The sequence below is a fragment of the Salmo salar genome, chromosome ssa22 (assembly GCF_905237065.1).
Source record: "Salmo salar chromosome ssa22, Ssal_v3.1, whole genome shotgun sequence".
NCBI lineage: Eukaryota > Metazoa > Chordata > Actinopteri > Salmoniformes > Salmonidae > Salmo > Salmo salar.
Genome location: NC_059463.1, coordinates 32,850,183 through 32,872,500, shown reverse-complemented (window position 1 = coordinate 32,872,500; position 22,318 = coordinate 32,850,183). Strand labels below are relative to the sequence as shown.

At 44.4% G+C, this 22,318-nt stretch overlaps 1 protein-coding gene across 4 annotated transcripts in view; it reads left to right on the top strand.

Annotated features, from left to right (window-relative positions):
* Positions 1-22,318, top strand: part of LOC106583141 (low-density lipoprotein receptor-related protein 1) — a 219,342-nt gene that overhangs the window by 160,175 nt on the left and 36,849 nt on the right. For all 4 annotated transcript variants that reach the window (XM_045705049.1, XM_045705048.1, XM_045705050.1 and 1 more), the window contains exons 29-42: positions 5,377-5,604; positions 5,873-6,047; positions 7,800-7,894; positions 7,993-8,136; positions 8,364-8,504; positions 8,683-8,808; positions 9,632-9,763; positions 9,989-10,123; positions 11,640-11,769; positions 11,932-12,058; positions 12,665-12,816; positions 13,750-13,874; positions 14,330-14,704; positions 19,297-19,486. In XM_045705049.1, coding sequence (XP_045561005.1) covers positions 5,377-5,604; positions 5,873-6,047; positions 7,800-7,894; positions 7,993-8,136; positions 8,364-8,504; positions 8,683-8,808; positions 9,632-9,763; positions 9,989-10,123; positions 11,640-11,769; positions 11,932-12,058; positions 12,665-12,816; positions 13,750-13,874; positions 14,330-14,704; positions 19,297-19,486 — 2,275 coding nt within the window. The remainder of the gene's footprint in view (positions 1-5,376; positions 5,605-5,872; positions 6,048-7,799; positions 7,895-7,992; positions 8,137-8,363; positions 8,505-8,682; positions 8,809-9,631; positions 9,764-9,988; positions 10,124-11,639; positions 11,770-11,931; positions 12,059-12,664; positions 12,817-13,749; positions 13,875-14,329; positions 14,705-19,296; positions 19,487-22,318) is intronic.

The window sequence follows — 22,318 nt, the reverse complement described above, 5'->3', positions numbered from 1 at the left end:
TTTTACAGATGTTATTGGTCACATACACATATTTTACAGATGTTATTGGTCACATACACATATTTAACAGATGTTATTGGTCACATACACATATTTTACAGATGTTATTGGTCACATACACATATTTAACAGATGTTATTGGTCACATACACATATTTTACAGATGTTATTGGTCACATACACATATTTACAGATGTTATTAGGCACATACACATATTTACAGATGTTATTAGGCACATACACATATTTTACAGATGTTATTGGTCACATACACGTATTTTACAGATGTTATTGGTCACATACACATATTTTACAGATGTTATTGGTCACATACACATATTTTACAGATGTTATTGGTCACATACACATAATTTACAGATGTTATTGGTCACATACACATATTTACTGATGTTATTGGTCACATACACATATTTAACAGATGTTATTGGTCACATACACATATTTAGCAGATGTTATTGGTCACATACACATATTTAGCAGATGTTATTGGTCACATACACATATTTAACAGATGTTATTGGTCACATACACATATTTAGCAGATGTTATTGGTCACATACACATATTTAGCAGATGTTATTGGTCACATACACATATTTAGCAGATGTTATTGGTCACATACACATATTTAACTGATGTTATTGGTCACATACACATATTTAACTGATGTTATTGGTCACATACACATATTTAACAGATGTTATTGGTCACATACACATATTTAGCAGATGTTATTGGTCACATACGCATATTTAACAGATGTTATTGGTCACATACGCATATTTTACAGATGTTATTGGTCACATACACATAATTTACAGATGTTATTGGTCACATACACATAATTTACAGATGTTATTGGTCACATACACATATTTAACTGATGTTATTGGTCACATACACATATTTACTGATGTTATTGGTCACATACACATATTTAACTGATGTTATTGGTCACATACACATATTTAACTGATGTTATTGGTCACATACACATATTTAACTGATGTTATTGGTCACATACACATATTTAACTGATGTTATTGGTCACATACACATATTTAACTGATGTTATTGGTCACATACACATATTTAACTGATGTTATTGGTCACATACACATATTTAACTGATGTTATTGGTCACATACACATATTTAACAGATGTTATTGGTCACATACACATATTTAGCAGATGTTATTGGTCACATACACATATTTAACAGATGTTATTGGTCACATACACATATTTAACAGATGTTATTGGTCACATACACATATTTTACAGATGTTATTGGTCACATACACATAATTTACAGATGTTATTGGTCACATACACATATTTAACTGATGTTATTGGTCACATACACATATTTACAGATGTTATTGGTCACATACACATATTTAACTGATGTTATTGGTCACATACACATATTTAACTGATGTTATTGGTCACATACACATATTTAACTGATGTTATTGGTCACATACACATATTTAACTGATGTTATTGGTCACATACACATATTTAACTGATGTTATTGGTCACATACACATATTTAACTGATGTTATTGGTCACACACACATTTACAGATGTTATTGGTCACATACACATTTACTGATGTTATTGGTCACATACACATAATTTAGCAGATGTTATTGGTCACATACACATATTTACAGATGTTATTGGTCACATACACATATTTAACTGATGTTATTGGTCACATACACATATTTAACTGATGTTATTGGTCACATACACATATTTAACTGATGTTATTGGTCACATACACATATTTAACTGATGTTATTGGTCACATACACGTATTTAACTGATGTTATTGGTCACATACACGTATTTAACTGATGTTATTGGTCACATACACGTATTTTACAGATGTTATTGGTCACATACACGTATTTTACAGATGTTATTGGTCACATACACGTATTTTACAGATGTTATTGGTCACATACACATATTTTACAGATGTTATTGGTCACATACACATATTTTACAGATGTTATTGGTCACATACACATATTTAACAGATGTTATTGGTCACATACACATATTTTACAGATGTTATTGGTCACATACACATAATTTACAGATGTTATTGGTCACATACACATATTTACAGATGTTATTAGGCACATACACATATTTTACAGATGTTATTGGTCACATACACGTATTTTACAGATGTTATTGGTCACATACACGTATTTTACAGATGTTATTGGTCACATACACGTATTTTACAGATGTTATTGGTCACATACACATATTTTACAGATGTTATTGGTCACATACACATATTTTACAGATGTTATTGGTCACATACACATATTTTACAGATGTTATTGGTCACATACACATATTTAACTGATGTTATTGGTCACATACACATAATTTACAGATGTTATTGGTCACATACACATATTTAACAGATGTTATTGGTCACATACACATATTTACAGATGTTATTGGTCACATACACATATTTAACAGATGTTATTGGTCACATACACATATTTAACTGATGTTATTGGTCACATACACATATTTAACTGATGTTATTGGTCACATACACATATTTAACTGATGTTATTGGTCACAACACATATTTAACTGATGTTATTGGTCACATACACATTTACTGATGTTATTGGTCACATACACATAATTTAGCAGATGTTATTGGTCACATACACATATTTACAGATGTTATTGGTCACATACACATATTTAACTGATGTTATTGGTCACACACACATATTTAACTGATGTTATTGGTCACATACACATATTTAACTGATGTTATTGGTCACATACACGTATTTAACTGATGTTATTGGTCACATACACATATTTAACTGATGTTATTGGTCACATACACATATTTTACTGATGTTATTGGTCACATACACATATTTAACTGATGTTATTGGTCACACACACATTTACAGATGTTATTGGTCACATACACATATTTTACAGATGTTATTGGTCACATACACATATTTTACAGATGTTATTGGTCACATACACGTATTTAACTGATGTTATTGGTCACATACACGTATTTAACTGATGTTATTGGTCACATACACATAATTTAGCAGATGTTATTGGTCACATACACATATTTAACAGATGTTATTGGTCACATACACATATTTAACAGATGTTATTGGGCACATACACATATTTTACAGATGTTATTGGTCACATACACGTATTTTACAGATGTTATTGGTCACATACACGTATTTAACAGATGTTATTGGTCACATACACGTATTTTACAGATGTTATTGGTCACATACACGTATTTTACAGATGTTATTGGTCACATACACATATTTTACAGATGTTATTGGTCACATACACATATTTTACAGATGTTATTGGTCACATACACATAATTTACAGATGTTATTGGTCACATACACATATTTACAGATGTTATTAGGCACATACACATATTTTACAGATGTTATTGGTCACATACACGTATTTTACAGATGTTATTGGTCACATACACATATTTTACAGATGTTATTGGTCACATACACATATTTTACAGATGTTATTGGTCACATACACATATTTTACAGATGTTATTGGTCACATACACATATTTTACAGATGTTATTGGTCACATACACATATTTTACAGATGTTATTGGTCACATACACATAATTTACAGATGTTATTGGTCACATACACATAATTTACAGATGTTATTAGTCACATACACATATTTTACAGATGTTATTGGTCACATACACATATTTAACTGATGTTATTGGTCACATACACATATTTAACTGATGTTATTGGTCACATACACATATTTAACAGATGTTATTGGTCACATACACATATTTAACTGATGTTATTGGTCACATACACATATTTAACTCATGTTATTGGTCACATACACATATTTAACTCATGTTATTGGTCACATACACATATTTAACTCATGTTATTGGTCACATACACATATTTAACTCATGTTATTGGTCACATACACATCTTTAACTGATGTTATTGGTCACATACACATCTTTAACTCATGTTATTGGTCACATACACATCTTTAACTCATGTTATTGGTCACATACACATATTTAACAGATGTTATTGGTCACATACACATATTTAACAGATGTTATTGGTCACATACACATATTTAACAGATGTTATTGGTCACATACACATATTTACAGATGTTATTGGTCACATACACATATTTACAGATGTTATTGGTCACATACACATATTTAACTGATGTTAATGGTCACATACACATATTTAACTGATGTTTTTGGTCACATACACATATTTAGCAGATGTTATTGCGGGTGTAGCGAAATGCTTGTCTTCCTAGCTCCAACGTTTGTTCATATCCTTTGCTAGTTAGTGAGTTATTAGCCCAGTTATAGATCATTTGTAGTCAGAAATGGGGGAGTGACTGTTTCCTACAAAACGTGTGCATTGCTAGCCATCTTTGAAAAGTGAGTAAAGTAAAGAGCTTTTTTTGTCTTAAAGGGGCAGTGTTGTTTTTTGAGACGGGCTTGAATAAGCCAAGTAGCCAATAGGCAGAAGGTAACATAATTAATCTGATTTTCTTTAATAATGCTATGGGAATAATGATGCATTTTATTTTGTAAAGTGGTTTCTTGCATCAAACAATATTTTCAGTCACTTCTTTGTCTGAAGGACAAGTGGATAAACAGGTTAATGTCAAGCCCTGCATGTTTTGTTTAACAGTCTCATGGATTGTAGACCTACATTGAACACCACACATTGGCTGATACTGTAGGCTGAATGATAGAACAGCTATTTCCATGGTAAAATGTTATGGGATGCATTTTCTTCTGTGTTGATGGTAGGCCACTCTAGTAGGCCTACATTATGATCAAATAGCCACAGTAGCCTACTTGGCCACTGTTAAAACTGGAACTTAAAGCGGGTACAGCCTTAGTATTCACAGTCAACTTGCGCTGGAAGTTGCACAGAATTTTCACAACGTTCAAGTTTGCGCTCAGCAGATGTGAAATTTGCTCAGGGCTGAAAAGAATTAGAGGGAACATTGGTCCTAACTGCTTGTTATTGTGGGGGATTGTATTGAGTAGATGCGTAAGTGGCAAAGACATTTCACACACCACACACACACTTACACGCACACACTCATCACAATTTAAGCCTCTACCCTTTTCCCCTCTCCTACAGTCAGTTCCCACTGTATGCCCATGCAATCAGACCATCTTAACACGCACACTCTACCCCAACCATCTCCCTAACACCCCTCTCCTCCCTCTCTCTCGCCCCGTCCAGAGTCCCGTCAGTTCCTGCTGTATGCCCGTCAGACAGAGATCAGGGGAGTGGACATAGACAACCCCTACTATAACTACATCATCTCCTTCACCGTGCCAGAGATAGACAACGTGACCGTGGTGGACTATGACGCTCTGGAGAACCGGATCTACTGGTCAGACGTCCGAACCCAGACCATCAAGAGAGCCTTCATCAACGGCACCGGAGTGGAGACCGTGGTGTCTGCTGGTAGGGAATATACTGTGGAAATATCTAACCTACTTGGGGTCAACTAATGAAATACCTATAGAATGAATGAGTCAATCAGTCAAAATGTTCATGTAGGTTTTCTAATTGGCTATCAGTAAGGGATAGTTCACCCAAATTACAAAGGGACATTGGTGAGTATCCTTGTCCAAAGAAACACCTATGTAATTGTGTCATTTGGATGAACTATTCCTTTAATGAAATTGCATATTTTTTGTGTTGTCTCATGAATAACGTTGTCTTCCCCTAGACCTGCCCAACGCCCATGGCCTGGCAGTAGACTGGGTGTCTAGGAACCTGTTCTGGACCAGTTACGATGCCAATAAGAAACAGATCAACGTGGCCAGACTGGATGGATCCTTTAAGAACGCTGTTATCCAGGGTCTGGATAAACCCCACTGTCTGGTGCTGCACCCTATACTGGGGTAGGTAGAACCCACGTGCACATGCACACTCGCCCAACACCCCCCCTCAACATACACACACACCCCCAACACACTCACACACAGAGACCATCTGGCTGTCAGACAGGCTCCCCACTGATACGAAGGGTAGTTTAGATGATGGCTGACCTCTAACAAAGATCAGCCAGCTCTCCCACTCTAGACGGGACTTCAGTTCCTCTCATCTTTCCCTTTTCATCTCTCCCTCGCTCTCTCTCTCTTTCTCAACAGATTGCTGCTGTGTTAAGAGCCAGACTGCACTTATACATGTTTTACACACCGTCACACATTGGCCCCATTCTAGCTCTCTGTGTCTCAATTTCTCTCATCTCAATTTTCTTATCTTACTCTTTCCCTCTTTTTCCTGAGTTTCTCTCTCTTAATTTATATTTCTCTCTCTTACACATTATTTTTCTCTCACTCCTTTTCGCTCTCTTTCGCTATTACTCTATATTTATCTCTCTTGCTCCTTTTCTGTCTTTTGGTCTTTTTAAAGAGACAATGGCTGAGCAGGCATATAGCCGCTCCTAAAATCACTAACAGACATTGTGTGTGTTTCTCTTTGTGTGTTTGTGTGTGTGCTCTACTTTGTCGATGTGTGTTTGTGAGTATGCGTGGGGCGGACGCAGAGAGGATATTTTCTTTGAGAATGTCTCTGCCTTTTTTTTCTTCATTTTTTTCTCAGTTTTTGGAGAAACTTACTGAGCTGAGGAAAGTTTCCCACCTGGGCTGTGCTGCTTGCATGGGGGAAACCAGAAGCACTGCCTAGAATGAATCCAGGACAGGAGGGGGTAGGGAAAGGGGGGTCGGGGGTGAGAAAGACAGACGAGAGACTAGGTTTCAATTGTTTTCAGGAACTGTATTGAAACGCATGAGAACTAAACAAATGCAGGCTGCGGTGGAAGTGGTTGTTTTTGAGAGGAAGTGGAGGGGCGGAAGGGGGGGTATTAAATAGTGACACCCATGCTAAAGTAATCACAAATACACATGAATTGCCCTATGTTTTTTAGATAGGCATCACATCAAGTGTGTTTTTGTGAGCGTACATTAGTGTTTCATAGAAGTCTTTGATTGCATATGTTTCTGTATATGTGTTTTGTTTTTATGAGTGCCTGTTTCCGCCCACTTTTGTGTGTAGCCTGGATATTATGCCTCTCACAGAGAGAGTTTTAGAATTCCCCAGAATAAATGGAGAGAAAGAGAAGCCATTCATGTTGCATTTAATTGACTGCAGTGAAATAGAATTGCAGCAGGACTCTACTCTAGCCCAGCCCCACTGACATGCTTCCTGCTTGGCCTATCCCAATCAACATCCACCCACCCACACTGTTCTAAACTAGCCTTGACCCTGCAATAAGTAAGAGCAGGCTCCTGTACTTTATACCCAATGAAAGATGCTGCTATTAAAACACTGAGGTTTTTACATAGATTGTAAACTAGCTGTATAACTACCTTTCCATCTGTCAAGAAGACGTTCAGTAGATATATATGCACCAAATGTAGGCCATGCTAGGCCTAGGCTGCTGAATGTTTTGCTAGTTTTGCACCACAATTTATTTTCTCACAAATTCTGATGTGTTGCCTTATTGTGTGTTTGTGAACTGAATTAACAGCTTTCACACATTTAAAAATGATAATACAGACTATTAGGTGCTATCAAGTCGAACAAACAAAAGGTATTTTTCCAGTAGTGCTTTCAGTAGCATGATATGACATTTTGTCTCTGTGTTCCAGGAAGCTGTACTGGACAGATGGAGACAACATCAGCATGGCCAACACTGACGGCAGCAACCACACTGTCCTCTTCACCAATCAGAAGGGCCCAGTGGGTGAGTGGTTCTGGGATAAAAGTAGTACACTATAGGTAATAGTTTGCCATCTGGGATCATCGTAATCGCCTCTTTCTCCATCTCTCCTCTGTCTCCAGGTCTGTCCATAGACTTTGACACAGAGCAGCTGTACTGGGTCAGCTCAGGGAACAGTACCATCAGCCGCTGTAAGCTGGACGGTTCGGGTCTAGAGGTTCTGGAGGGAGTCAAACTGACGAAGGCCACAGCTCTGGCCATCATGGGTGCATAACATGGCTCCTCTCTTACTAGGATTGTACATTCTGCCTTCTAGCTGCATTTCTCTTTCGGTTCTGAAGTGTTTGAATACTCACCTATGGCTGCTACAGTAGGTCTCAACTTTCATTATTTGTGTGATTGGAGTATGAATGTGATGGGTCATTTTGATTGGCCCAATTGTGTAAAGAGATGAAATGTAATGTTGTGATTGGCTGTTGTGTGCTGTATGTAGGTGAGAAGCTATGGTGGGCGGACCAGGGGACTGACCAGATAGGAACCTGTGACAAGAGCGACGGAGGGAACTGGAGGGTCCTGAGAAACGGCACATCTCCCATGATGCACATGAAGATCTACAACGAGACTGTGCAGAAAGGTGTGTGTGTGTTCGCTTGCTACTAGATTATAAGTAACCATTTTAATCTATCCGTGCAAATACATATCTGTCTTGTTTTTATTCTATAAAAGTAGACGTGTGTGTGTGTGTGTGTGGGTGTGTGTGTGGGTGTGGGTGCAGGTTCCTCAGCATGTTTGTTTTTGTGTTGTGTTTCCAGGCACTAATCTGTGCAGTATTAACAATGGAGACTGTTCCCAGCTGTGCCTGCCCACCTCCCCCACCACACGAGCCTGCATGTGTACCGCTGGATACAGCCTCAGGAGTGGACAACAGTCCTGTGAGGGTGAGACACACACACACACACACACACACACACACACACACACACACACACACACACACACTGTGAATAAGTTATTTATAAGTAACAAAAATATAAACGCAACGTGTAAAGTGTTGGTCCCATATTTTATGAGCTGAAATAAAAAAAATCCCAGAAAAGTTCCATATGCACAAAAAGCCTATTTCTCTCAAATGTTGAACACAAATTTGGTTACATCCCTGTCAGTGAGCATTTCTCCTTTGCCAAGATAATCCATCCACCTGACATGTGTAGAATATCAAGAAGCTGATTAAGCAGCATGATCATGACAGTGCTGGGGACAATAAAAGTCCTCTCTAAAATGTGCAGTTTTGTGTCACTACACAATGCCACAGATTTCAAGTTTTGAGGGAGCTGCAATTGGCATTCTGACTGCAGGAATGTCCACCAGAGCTGTTGCCAGAGAATTTAATGTTAATTTCTCTACCATAAGCAACCTTCAACGTCATTTTAGAGAATTTGGCAGTACATCCAACCGCAGACAACGTGTAACCACGCCAGGCCCTCCACATCCGGCTTCTTCACCTGCGGGATCGTCTGAGGGGGGAGTGGGGTGCTGAGGAGTATTTCTGTCTAACAAAGCCCTTTTGTGGGGAAGAACTCTTTCTAATTGTCTTGAAAAAAAACCTGTTGAAATGTATAGAAAATCCAATAAAATGGTGTGGACACATTTTCAATTTCAACTTATTTTAGAAGAAATTGGGAATTATTTATGGAAAGCGCAAGGTGCCAATATATTTGCCTGTAACTGTATATCCAATCCTAATTTTTCACTTGGCCTCAGGTGTGGGCTCTTTCCTGCTTTACTCTGTTCATGAGGGCATCCGTGGCATCCCCCTGGATCCCTCGGACAAGTCAGATGCTCTGGTGCCAATGTCGGGCACCTCCCTGGCCGTGGGCATAGACTTCCATGCAGGTATGGACAGACACACACACACACACACACACACACACACACACACACAGCCACCTTGGAGAGAGGGGTTTTCAAACACTATATATAACCAAAGTAGATCAGTAGTGAGGAAAGACATCATGAATATATGCTGAATCCAGACAATATGGTAGATTCATTCCACATGAGCCTGTTAATGAGTATGATGGGTATAGTATCTACTCTCCTGTAATGTCTCCCCTCCAGACAATGACACTATCTACTGGGTGGACATGGGCCTGAGCACCATCAGCAGAGCTAAGAGAGACCAGACCTGGAGAGAAGACGTGGTGACCAACGGCATCGGCAGGGTGGAGGGCATCACTGTGGACTGGATCGCTGGTAAAGCAAACACACCATGCATACACGTGCACATGCATACAGACTCATACGCTCACATGTACTACACGTACATACCAACTGATACTGTACACACACTCACGCATTCGGTATCTATCACAGACTCACGTGTAACACGCTTTACAGAAGAGAGATGAGATTCTCATTCTGCTCACATCCTCACCTCTGCCATGTCAGAGAGGGAGAGGTGGGGAAAGAGAGAGGGAGAGGTGGGGAAAGAGAGAGGGAGAGGTGGGGAAAGAGAGAGGGAGAGGTGGGGAAAGAGAGAGGGAGAGGTGGGGAAAGAGAGAGGGAGAGGTGGGGAAAGAGAGAGGGAGAGGTGGGGGAAAGAGAGAGGGAGAGGTGGGGAAAGAGAGAGGGAGAGGTGGGGAAAGAGAGAGGGAGAGGTGGGGAAAGAGAGAGGGAGAGGTGGGGGAAAGAGAGAGGGAGAGGTGGGGAAAGAGAGAGGGAGAGGTGGGGAAAGAGAGAGGGAGAGGTGGGGAAAGAGAGAGGGAGAGGTGGGGAAAGAGAGAGGGAGAGGTGGGGAAAGAGAAGGGAGAGGTGGGGAAAGAGAGAGGGAGAGGTGGGGGAAAGAGAGAGGGAGAGGTGGGGAAAGAGAGAGGGAGAGGTGGGGGAGAGGTGGGGAAAGAGAGGAGGGAGAGGTGGGGAAAGGGAGAGGTGGGGAAAGGGAGAGGTGGGGAAAGGGAGAGGTGGGGAAAGGGAGAGGTGGGGAAAGGGAGAGGTGGGGAAAGGGAGAGGTGGGGAAAGAGAGGGAGAGGTGGGGGGGGGAGGGAGAGGTGGGGAAAGGGAGAGGGAGAGGTGGGGAAAGGGAGAGGGAGAGGTAGGGAGAGGGAGAGGTGGGGAAAGGGAGAGGTGGGGAAAGGGAGAGGTGGGGAAAGGGAGAGGGAGAGGTGGGAAAAGGGAGAGGTGGGGAGAGGGAAGGAGAAACTAAAAGAAGAGGAGAAAGATTAACACAGAGAGAGAGTGGTAGACCGAGGAGATGGGAAGAGGAGAAAGATTAACACAGAGAGAGAGTGGTAGACCGAGGAGATGGGAAGAGGAGAAAGATTAACACAGAGAGAGAGTGGTAGACCGAGGAGATGGGAAAAAGCCCAGAGGTGCCTGTATAGTCCAGGTCACATGACAGGGATGTGGACAGAGCGAGGCCTTACTGCAGGATGTGTAATGAACACTGCAGCATTACATCAGCTCTCTGAGGTTACGCTGGGAAACCCCTTTTACACCTCAACACCAACCAAACAATAATGACTGCATTCTCCATTGGCCTAGTTGTATTTAGATGTAGTGTTATATACAGTGGCGATAGACATGTATTTATCCCACAACATACAGTAACCTTCTGCAGAACTCCTGCATCAGTTAGACTCTAGTGGTTGATGGAATCGATGCTCTTGTACTGTAAAACATGTTGATTGTTTAAAAGACACTGTAGCTGAAGTGTGACAGGTCTGTATTGTTGTTGTATTGATTGTTGGTGCTCTGTCTTGACCCTCCATAGGGAACATCTACTGGACTGACCAGGGCTTTGATGTGATTGAGGTGGCCAGACTGAACGGCTCCTTCCGCTACGTAGTCATCTCCCAGGGCCTGGACAAGCCCCGTGCCATCACTGTCCACCCAGAGAAAGGGTGAGGACAGTGGGGAGAGGGGGTAACTCTAACCTCGGTTAAATGGAGTGAAAGGGAAAAGTGACTTCTCGCTTACTTGTGTGTGTGTGTGTGTGTGTGTGTGTGTGTGTGTGTGTGTGTGTGTGTGTGTGTGTGTGTGTGTGTGTGTGTGTGTGTTTACAGGTATTTGTTCTGGACAGAGTGGGGTCAGTACCCACGGATCGAGAGGTCTCGCCTGGACGGGTCTCAGAGAGCTGTACTGGTCAACGTCAGCATCAGCTGGCCTAATGGCATCTCCATAGACTACCGGGTACAGTATAACACACAAACTCTCTCTTCCACACAGACAGACACTGAATATGCAAAACATTAAGAACACCTTCCTGATATTGAGTTACACCCCTCACATTTGCCCTCACAACAGCTTCAATTCGTCGGGAATGGACTCTACAAGGTGTCGAAAGCATTCCACGGGGATGCTGGCCCATGTTGACGCCAATGCTTCCCACAGTTGTGTCAAGTTGGCTGGATGTGCTTTGGTTGGTGGACCATTCTTGATACACACGGGAAACTGAAGCGTGAAAAACCCAGCAGCGTTGCAGTTCATTACACAAACCGGCCCGCCTGGCACCTACTACCATACCTCGTTCAAAGGCACTTAAATATTTTGTCTTGCCCATTCACCCTTTGAATGACACACACACCCAATCCATGTCTCAAGGCTTTAAAATCCTTCTATAACCTGTATCCTCCTATACATCTACACTGATTGAAGTGGTTTAACAATTGACATCAATAAGGGATTGTAGTTTTTACCTGGTCAATCTGTCATGGAAAGAACAGGTGTTCTTAATGTTTTGTATATTCAGTGTATATACACACACTGAACTCACTGTCTTGCAATGTGTGTGTGCAGGAGGGTTTTCTGTACTGGTGTGATGCTCGTACAGACAAGATAGAGCGTATCAACCTGGAGACTGGAGAGAACAGACAGGTGGTGCTGGCTAACAACAACATGGACATGTTCTCTGTCTCCGTGTTTGAAAGCTTCATCTACTGGAGTGACAGGTCCGTGTCCATCAGTCTGTCTGTCGCTCTCTCTACATATATCTTTCTCTCTCCCTCCAATGTTATCTATCACTTTTTCTCTCTCTCTCTCTCTCTCTCTCTCTCTCTGTGTCTCTCTCTCTGTGTTCTCTCTCTCTGTGTCTCTCTCTCTGTGTCTCTCTCTCTGTGTCTCTCTCTCTCTGTGTCTCTCTCTGTGTGTCTCTCTCTCTCTCTGTCTCTGTGTGTCTCTCTCTCTGTCTCTATCTCTCTCTCTCTCTCTCTCGCTCTCTGTGTCTCTCTCTGTCTCTGTGTCTCTCTGTCTCTCTCTCTCTCTCTCTATCTCTGTGTGTGTCTCTCTCTCTCTCTGTGTCTCTCTGTGTGTGTCTCTGTGTGTCTCTCTCTCTCTCTCTCTCTGTCTCTCTCTCTGTGTGTCTCTCTCTCTGTGTCTCTCTCTGTGTGTCTCTCTCTCTCTGTGTGTCTCTGTCTCTCTCTCTCTCTGTGTGTGTCTCTCTCTGTGTGTGTCTCTGTGTGTGTCTCTCTCTGTGTGTCTCTCTCTCTGTGTCTCTGTCTCTCTCTCTCTCTCTCTCTGCGTGTCTCTCTCTCTGTGTGTCTCTCTCTCTCTCGTTCTCTGTGTGTCTCTCTCTCTCTCGGTCTCTGTGTGTCTCTCTCTCTCGTTCTCTGTGTGTCTCTCTCTCGTTCTCTCTGTGTGTCTCTCTCTGTGTGTCTCACTCATCTGCCACCTTCCTTCTCAGCTGCTTTCTCCATCCCTCCCTCCTCCTCACTCATCTGCCACCTTCCTTCTCAGCTGCTTTCTCCATCCCTCCCTCCTCCTCACTCATCTGCCACCTTCCTTCTCAGCCGTTGTCTCTCACTCATTATTTTACTTAGTCTGTCTCTCTTCCTGTCGTCATGTCTTTCTCACTCTTTCCCCCTCCCCTCTCTGGCCTGTCTTAGGACTCATGCCAATGGCTCCATAAAGCGAGGCAGCAAAGACAACGCTACGGACTCTGTGCCCCTGCGCACTGGCATCGGAGTACAGCTCAAAGACATCAAAGTGTTCAGCAGGGCCAGGCAGCAAGGTGGGCAGGAGCCATGTACTGTGGATTTGTTATTTTAGTCTACTCAAACATGTGGCAATAATGCTGTAGAGTTGGGCCAGTAACCGAAGGTCGCTGGTTTGAATACCCAAGGCAACAAGGTGAAAAATCTGTCTGTGCCCTTGAGCAAGGCACTTACCCTCATTTGCTACAGTGGCGCCGTACTACTATGGCAGACCCTGTAAAACAACACATTGCTCCTATCCGGTGTGTGACAATAATACAATAAATAAATGATAATACACTTATTTGATATACCAAACCCATTCAATAGATTTTTATTAATCTTGCAATTGAATTTGAGATTTTTCATATTTGAACATAAAATTATCTGCTTATTTAATTGTCCCCCCCTCCCCCATGTCAATAAATTATTTTTGTTGTCTAGACACACTTTGTTATCTAAAGTGAGTAAAATATGTTTCCCCTCTACACAGGAACTAATGTGTGTAAGGATAACAACGGAGGGTGCCAGCAACTGTGTCTTTTCCGTGGCAACGCAGATCGTACATGTGCCTGTGCTCACGGTATGTTGGCTGAGGATGGACGTGGTTGCCGTGACTACGACGGCTACTTACTCTACTCAGAACGCTCTATTCTAAAGAGCGTTCACCTATCGGATGAAGAGAACCTAAATGCTCCGATAAAACCGTTTGAGGATCCGGAACACATGAAGAACGTTATAGCTCTGACGTTTGACTACCGTGGAGGAGGAGGGAAAGGAGCCAATCGCATCTTCTTTAGTGACATCCACTTTGGGAACATTCAGCAGATCAATGATGATGGTTTGGACCGCAAGACACTGGTGGAAAGTAAGTTATTCATCCTCTATTCTACAGTCATATTCATACAATCTGTTATCATCCCTCTAATCCTATAGCAATCCATCCCTTCTCTTCCTCATAACCCTGTTGATGTACCCTGTTGATGTACCCTGTTGATGTACCCTGTTGATGTACCCTGTTGATGTACCCTGTTGTGAATGAGTCCTGATAAGGCCAAGTGAATGTAGGTAAGCACTAGTTAATCAGGTTATTTGACTTTGAAAAATGTGCTGAAACATTTGTCCTTCCTTAGACGGTTCTCTTACCCACTTAGTTAAGCATCATCTTTCATCCCTCCCTCCATCCTCCACCTCACCTGAAAACAAACCTTCTCAAAGATAAAGTCCTACAAAACTTGTTTTGGACCTCCAACTGATAAACTTGTTACCAACTCTATTCTTTCTTTGAGTCTGGAAAACAAAGTGCAAAGCTTTCACATCTACCTAAGTCAGGGAACACACTGTACATAATAACATAACCCAGACTCAGGCACAGGTAGACCTTCATTATCTTTATCTCAGAAGAACATAACAGAAATAAAGAACATTTGGTAGAAGAATGGCTTTACTGTTGCTCTGTTCAATCACTCACATCCTTTAAAAAACTTGTTTAAAACATTTTTACTAGATAAATGTCTTTCTCCAGGATGTCTCTGTTCTCTGCCATGTCCCAGGAGACCCTCTAGATTCTCTGTGTTCAGGTCCTCCTTTTAGACTGTTGTCTTACAGTGGGGAGGCACTTCAAGTGCTCTCCCTCAGTTGAACCTTGGAGCTGAAGAGAGGTTTATACCACACCTTAGTGTCAATTGTGTTTCAGGGAGATTTAGGAAGAAAGGGTTTTGTAGTTCTGGAGCTATTATTGTGTCGCTCTCAGACATTAGATTTTCAGTCCCCATCCGGGTTGTCATGGACAAAAAGCATAACCTTCGATACAATTCCCCTGTATAGTCCTGTATAGAGTGGTCTGTGGTCACCCCCCGCGACCCAGCTTCAGCCGGTCCTGTCTGAACTTCTGGGACATGAGGACGTAGAGGATGGGGTTGGCCACGGTGGAGGAGGTGGCCATCAGGTGGGCGAACACACTGAAGGGTCTGTAGTGGGGTGATGGCCCCGTGGCTGCGGCCCCCCAGGACGGCAAAGGTCAGGCTGTAGGAGGGTGGCCAGCACCAGCAGGGCCAAGATCTGGGTTACCTTCTGCTGGTATCGCTGTACCTGGAGCACCTGGCTGTCCCTCCCACTCTGCCACAGGAACAAGTAGATCCCGGTATAGGCCACAGCGACGAAGGACTGCAGGACGTGGCAGGCTCCATAGGCCAGTTGACTGCCGTGCGACAGGAAGTTGAAGCAGGTCAGGCCATCGGGGCGATGCGCAGGGTAACCACTGAGCGGAAGGCCAGCTGTGGGGCGACCGATGCTACTAGTAGTACTAGTATTAGTAGCACCGGTCAACGCCACACGGGCCGTAGGTCAACTCCACACGGGCCGTAGGTCAACGCCACACGGGCCGTAGGTCAACGCCACACGGGCCGTAGGTCAACGCCACACGGGCCGTAGGTCAACGCCACACGGGCCGTAGGCCCGGGTTGGTTTCACCACGGTCAGATGTCGCGGCCAGTGTGAAGGCACTAGCCGAGGAGCAGGCGGTGCCCAGGAAGCTCACCTGCCGACACAGAACGTCCCCAAAGGGCCAGTGCTGCATTGCTATGGCGATGGTGTGGAAGGGCAGCATGGAGAGGAGGGGGACCAGCAGGTTTGTGTCCAGTCCCTGTCATGGTCCCCTGGTTGGGTTGACCCCCCTGACCCTGCCCCTCTCCTACAACGACGAACAGAGAGTGGTCCGTCATAACCAACACCAGGGTCAGGACATCCAGCACTGGAACCAGGACCTGCTCCACACTGCCCACCTCAGACTCCTCGTTACCAGAACCACTGTGGTTCTTCCACACACCCCCATCATCAGCAATGGAGAGGACAGACAGACCAGCCTTAAAGGGGCTACTCCTTAGTCCTCACACTGAGCCTAGAGTTGATACAGGGAAGCACAGTAGTTGTGTTGACTGATGAGAAAAAAATCATAGCAGCAAAATGCCAGAGCCACTCCTTTGGGTCGATATCTACCGGCTGTAAAAACGAATCAACTAGCCACTGATAACAAAGTGTGTGGGAATAATTATTGAATTCTGCAGTCCGATTCCCTTTTTTAGGGCAACGTGAACACAAAGCTCCCCAGGCTCACTTGTCTTTGTTCCCAAACACATACTAGACTACTGCAACACAACACTGTTACCCCTGCCATAACCCCTCACATTGATTGGTGCCACATAAGAGAGAAGATGATGATCCATGGTGGTTCATGGATGTACAGATGTGTTTAGGTTAAGAGCACTTCATAAGCTGTTTATTGATAGTGGGGATTGAATAGTGTGAAGACGACAACATATTTAGTGAGAATCACAACATGGGGGTACAAAATCTATTCTAGCTCTTAATCTGCAGTTATTCTTCTGCTATTTATTCACATAGCAATGTGAATGCAAGGTGGACATGGACTGCAAAAGAGTTGGATCCTCATTCAAAGGCAAGGGCAGTGTGAATACAAAGAGAACTAAGTTATTTCCATTTGTTTTACTCGAGTACACCTTAAAGAGGACTGCGATCAGTTATTTTAAAAAGGACTATGTTAAAACCCATAAATCATTCCAGTCCCTCTGTTTCTCTGGGATAACAAGCAGGTGACTATTAGTATTTTGGCTAAATTAGTTGTGCATAACTGTGCGTGGGTGTGTGTGTTGTGTAACTCCAAAGTGTCCTTGGCAGAGACGTGTGTGTCTGTGCGTGAGAGTGTGACTGTGCGTGAGAGTGTGACTGTGCGTGAGAGTGTGACTGTGCGTGAGAGTGTGACTGTGCGTGAGAGTGTGACTGTGCGTGAGAGTGTGACTGTGCGTGAGAGTGTGACTGTGCGTGAGAGTGTGACGTGCGTGAGAGTGTGTGTCTGTGCGTGAGAGTGTGTGTCTGTGCGTGAGAGTGTGTGTCTGTGCGTGAGAGTGTGTGTCTGTGCGTGAGAGTGTGTGTCTGTGCGTGAGAGTGTGTGTCTGTGCGTGAGAGTGTGTGTCTGTGCGTGAGAGTGTGTGTCTGTGCGTGAGAGTGTGTCTGTGCGTGTCTCCGCCACCAGAATAGCAAGTCTCTCCCAGTCGCTCTCTCCCAGTCGCTCTCTCCCAGTCGCTCTCTCCCAGTCGCTCTCTCCCAGTCGCTCTCTCCCAGTCGCTCTCTCCCAGTCGCTCTCTCCCAGTCGCTCCCAGACTCTCTCTCCCAGTCGCTTCTCCCATCGCAGTCCACTCTCCCAGTCGCTCTCTCCCAGTCGCTCTCTCCCAGTCGCTCTCTCCCAGTCGCTCTCTCCCAGTCGCTCTCTCCCAGTGCAGCACAGTGTGTTCCTCCATTTTGGCCAGCTCTCCACTCCTCAGTCTGATGTGTTCTGGGGTTGGCTGAGCTGTTCTGGGGTTGGCTGAGCTGTTCTGGGGTTGGCTGAGCTGGGCTGGGGTTGGCTGAGCTGGGCTGAGCTGGGCTGGGGTTGGCTGGGCTGGGCTGGGGTTGGCTGGGTTGGCTGAGCTGGGCTGGGGTTGGCTGGGCTGGGGTTGGCTGGGCTGGGGTGGGGTAGTGCTGGGGTGGGATTGGCTAAGCTGGGCTGGGGTTGGCTGAGCTGGTCTGGGCTGGGGTTGGCTGAGCTGGTCTGGACTGGGGTTGGCTGGGGTTGGCTGAGCTGGGCTGGGGTTGGCTGGGCTGGGCTGGGGTTGGCTGGGCTGGGCTGGGGTTGGCTGAGCTGGGCTGGGGTTGGCTGGGCTGGGGTTGGCTGAGCTGGGGTGGGGTGGGGTAGTGCTGGGGTGGGGTTGGCTGAGCTGGGCTGGGGTTGGCTTGGCTTAGCTGGGCTGGGGTTGGCTTGGGTTGGCTGAGCTGGGCTGGGGTTGGCTTGGCTGGGCTGGAGTTGGGTTGGCTTGGCTGGGATGGGGTTGGCTTGGGTTGGCTTAGCTGGGCTGGGGTTGGCTTGGGTTGGCTGAGCTGGGCTGGGGTTGGCTGAGCTGGGCTGGGATGGGGTAGTGCTGGGGTGGGCTGGGCAGAGCTGGGCAACCTCAGCCAGTTACTCACTAGAAGGCTGTGGAGCAGAAAAATGCAGGGAACATTCCCAACTAAGAGCAATGGAATGGGATATGCTGCTAGTTATTATCAATTTCTGTCGTGACCTTTTGGAGAGCTGTTAGTTGGATGAAAGCCTTAGATCAGAGTGTTCTAGATCATTACCAGTGGCTTGTCATGTCCTCCGTATGTAGTCTCTGTACCTCCTCTGCTATGGCATCTGGCTCTACTCTGTACACTGTACTGTTCACCAGCTCAGTGCCACTGCCTGTCATGTCCTTTTAACATGCAACTGGGGTTGATGTGTGTTTGTCTCTTCTCCTCCCTCCCTGTCTCTTTCCTTACCCTTTTTTATCTCTGTTCCCACCCCCCATATCTGCTCATCCTACCTCTCTCTCTCTCTCTCTCTCTCTCTCTCTCTCTCTCTCTCTCTCTCTCCTCTCTCCCTGTTAGATGTGGGTTCGGTGGAGGGCCTGGCGTACCACCGTGGCTGGGACACTCTGTACTGGACCAGCTATACCACCTCTACCATCACCCGCCACACGGTGAACCAGAACCGCTGGGGCGCCTGGGACCGTGACACTGTGGTCACCATGTCTGGAAATGACCACCCCCGGGCCTTCGTTCTGGACGAATGTCAGGAGTGAGTGTGTTGGACTGTAATGGTCATACATCGCAATGTTCCAAGTTTCTTACCCAGATCACAGGGTTTTAATTCATATTAATATTGTTCGTCTTTATTACATTGTCAGGTATCTGATGCTAGACCGTTGCAGTTAATCTGAAGCTAGCTACTGTTCCCATATCCTGACCTTATGGATGAATACAGATTGAGGGACCGTATAGATAACCTACTTACACTAAAGCTAAGCTTTCATTGTTTTTTCTCTCACTGTCTCTTCCTGGATAACGTTTAGCTAATCAAATCATGCACTTCTTTGGAATCTTGATATTTTTTATTTCACCTTTATTTAACCAGGTTAGCTAGTTGAGAACAAGTTCTCATTTACAACTGCGACCTGGCCAAGATAAAGCAAAGTGGCGCAACAGAGTTACACGTGGGATAAACAAACGTACAGTCAATAACACAATAGAAACATTTGTATACACTGTGTGCAAATGAAGTAAGGAGGTAAGGCAATAAATAGGCCAATAGTGGCGAAGTAATTACAATTCAGCAATTTACACCTGAGTGATAAATGTGCAGATGAGGATGTGCAAGTATAGAAACTGGTGTGCAAAAGAGCAGAAAAACTAAATATGGGGATGAGGTAGGTAGTTGGTTGGATGGGCTATTTACAGATGGGCTGTGTACAGCTGCAGTGACCGGTAAGCTGTTCTGACAGCTGACGCTTAAAGTTAGTGAGGGAGATATGTCTCCAACTTCAGTGATTTTTAATTTTTTTTTGCAATTCGTTCCCGTCATTGGCAGCAGAGAACTGGAAGGAAAGGTGACCAAAGTAGGTGTTGGCTTTGGGGATGACGAGTGAAATATACCTGCTGGAGCACGTGCTACGGGTGGGTGTTGCTATGATGACCAGTGAGAGCATACAGGTTGCAGTGGTGGGTAGTATATGGGGCTTTGGTGACAAAACAGATGGCACTGTGATAGACTGCATCCAATTTGCTGAGTAGGGTGCTGGAGGCTATTTTGTAAATTACATCGCCAAAGGATCGGTAGGATAGTCAGTTTTAGGAGGGTATGTTTGGCAGCATGAGTAAAGGAGGCTTTGTTGCGGAATAGGAAGACGATTCTAGATTTAACTTTGGATTGGAGATGCTTAATGTGCGTCTGGAAGGAGAGTTTACAGTCTAGCCAGACACCTAGGTATTTATAGAAGTCAGAACTGTCCAGAGTAGTGATGCTAGTCGGGCGGGTGTGGGCAGCGATCGGTTGAAGAGCATGCTTTTCGTTTTACTAGCATTTAAGAGCAGTTCGAGGACACGGAAGGAGTGTTGTATGGCATTGAAGCTCGTCTGGAGGTTAGTTAACAGTGTCCAAAGAAGGGCCAGATGTATACAGAATGGTGTCGTCTGCGTAGAGGTGGATCAAAGAATCACCAGCAGCAAGAACGACATATACAGAGAAAAGAGTCGGCCTGAGAATTGAACCCTGTGGCACCCCCATAGAGACTGCCAGAGGTCCTGACAACATGCCCTCTGATTTGACACACTGAACTCTGAGAAGTAGTTGGTGAACCAGGCGAGGCAGTCATTAGAGAAACCAAGGCTGTTGAGTCTGCCGATAAGAATACGGTGATTGACAGTCGAAAGCCTTGGCCAGGTCGATGAATACGGCTGCACAGTACTGTCTTTTATTGATGGCGGTTATGATATCGTTTAGGACCTTGAGTGTGGTTGAGGTGCACCCGTGACCATCTCAGAAACCAGATTGCATAGAGGAGAAGGTACGGTGGGATTTGAAATGATCGGTGATCTGTTTGTTCACTTGGCTTTCGAAGACTAGAAAGGCAGGGCAGGATAGATATAGGTCTGTAGCAGTTTGGGTCTAGAGTGTCTCCCCCTTTGATGACCACGGCCGCTTACCGATCTTTAGGAATCTCAGACGATACGAAAGAGAGGTTGAACAGACTAGTAATAGGGGTTGCAACAATGGCAGCAGGTAATTTTAGGAAGAGAGGGTCCAGATTGTCTAGCCCAGCTGATTTGTAGGGATCCAGATTTTGCAGCTCTATCAGAACATCAGCTGTCTGGATTTGGGTGAAGGAGAAGCGGGGGGGGGGGGCTTGGGCCAGTTGCTGCGGGGGGTGCAGAGCTGTTGGCCGGGTAGGGGTAGCCAGGTGGAAAGAATGGCCAGCCATAGAGAAATGCTTATTGAAATTCTTGATTATCGTGGATGTATGAGTGGTGACAGTGTTTCCTAGCCTCAATGCAGTGGGCAGCTGGGAGGAGGTGCTCTTATTCTCCATGGATTTTACAGTGTCCCAAAACTTTTTGAAATTAGTGCTGCAGGATGCAAATTTCTGTTAGGAAAGCAAAGGCTAGTGTTTTCAAACTGACTGTTTATATTGGTTCCTGACTTCCCTGAAAGTTGCATATTGCGGGGACCATTCGATTCTAGTGCAATACACCACAGGATGTTTTTGTGCTGGTCAAGGGCAGTCAAGTCTGGAGTGAATCTAGGGCTATATCTGTTCTTAGTTTTTTTTTTTTGTTGAAAGGGGCATGCTTATTTAAGATGGTGAAGAAAGCACTTTTGAAGAACAACCAGGCATCCTCTACTGACTGGTTGATGTCAATATCCTTCCAGGATACCCGGGCCAGGTTGATTAGAAAGGCCTGCTCGCTGAAGTGTTTTAGGGTGCGTTTGACAGTGATGAGGGGTGGTTGTTTGACCGCGGACCCATTACAGACGCAGGCAGTGATCGCTGAGATCCTGGTTGAAAACAGCAGAGGTGTATTTAGAGGGCAAATTGGTCAGGATGATATCTATGAGGGAATCTGGTTATTTAGC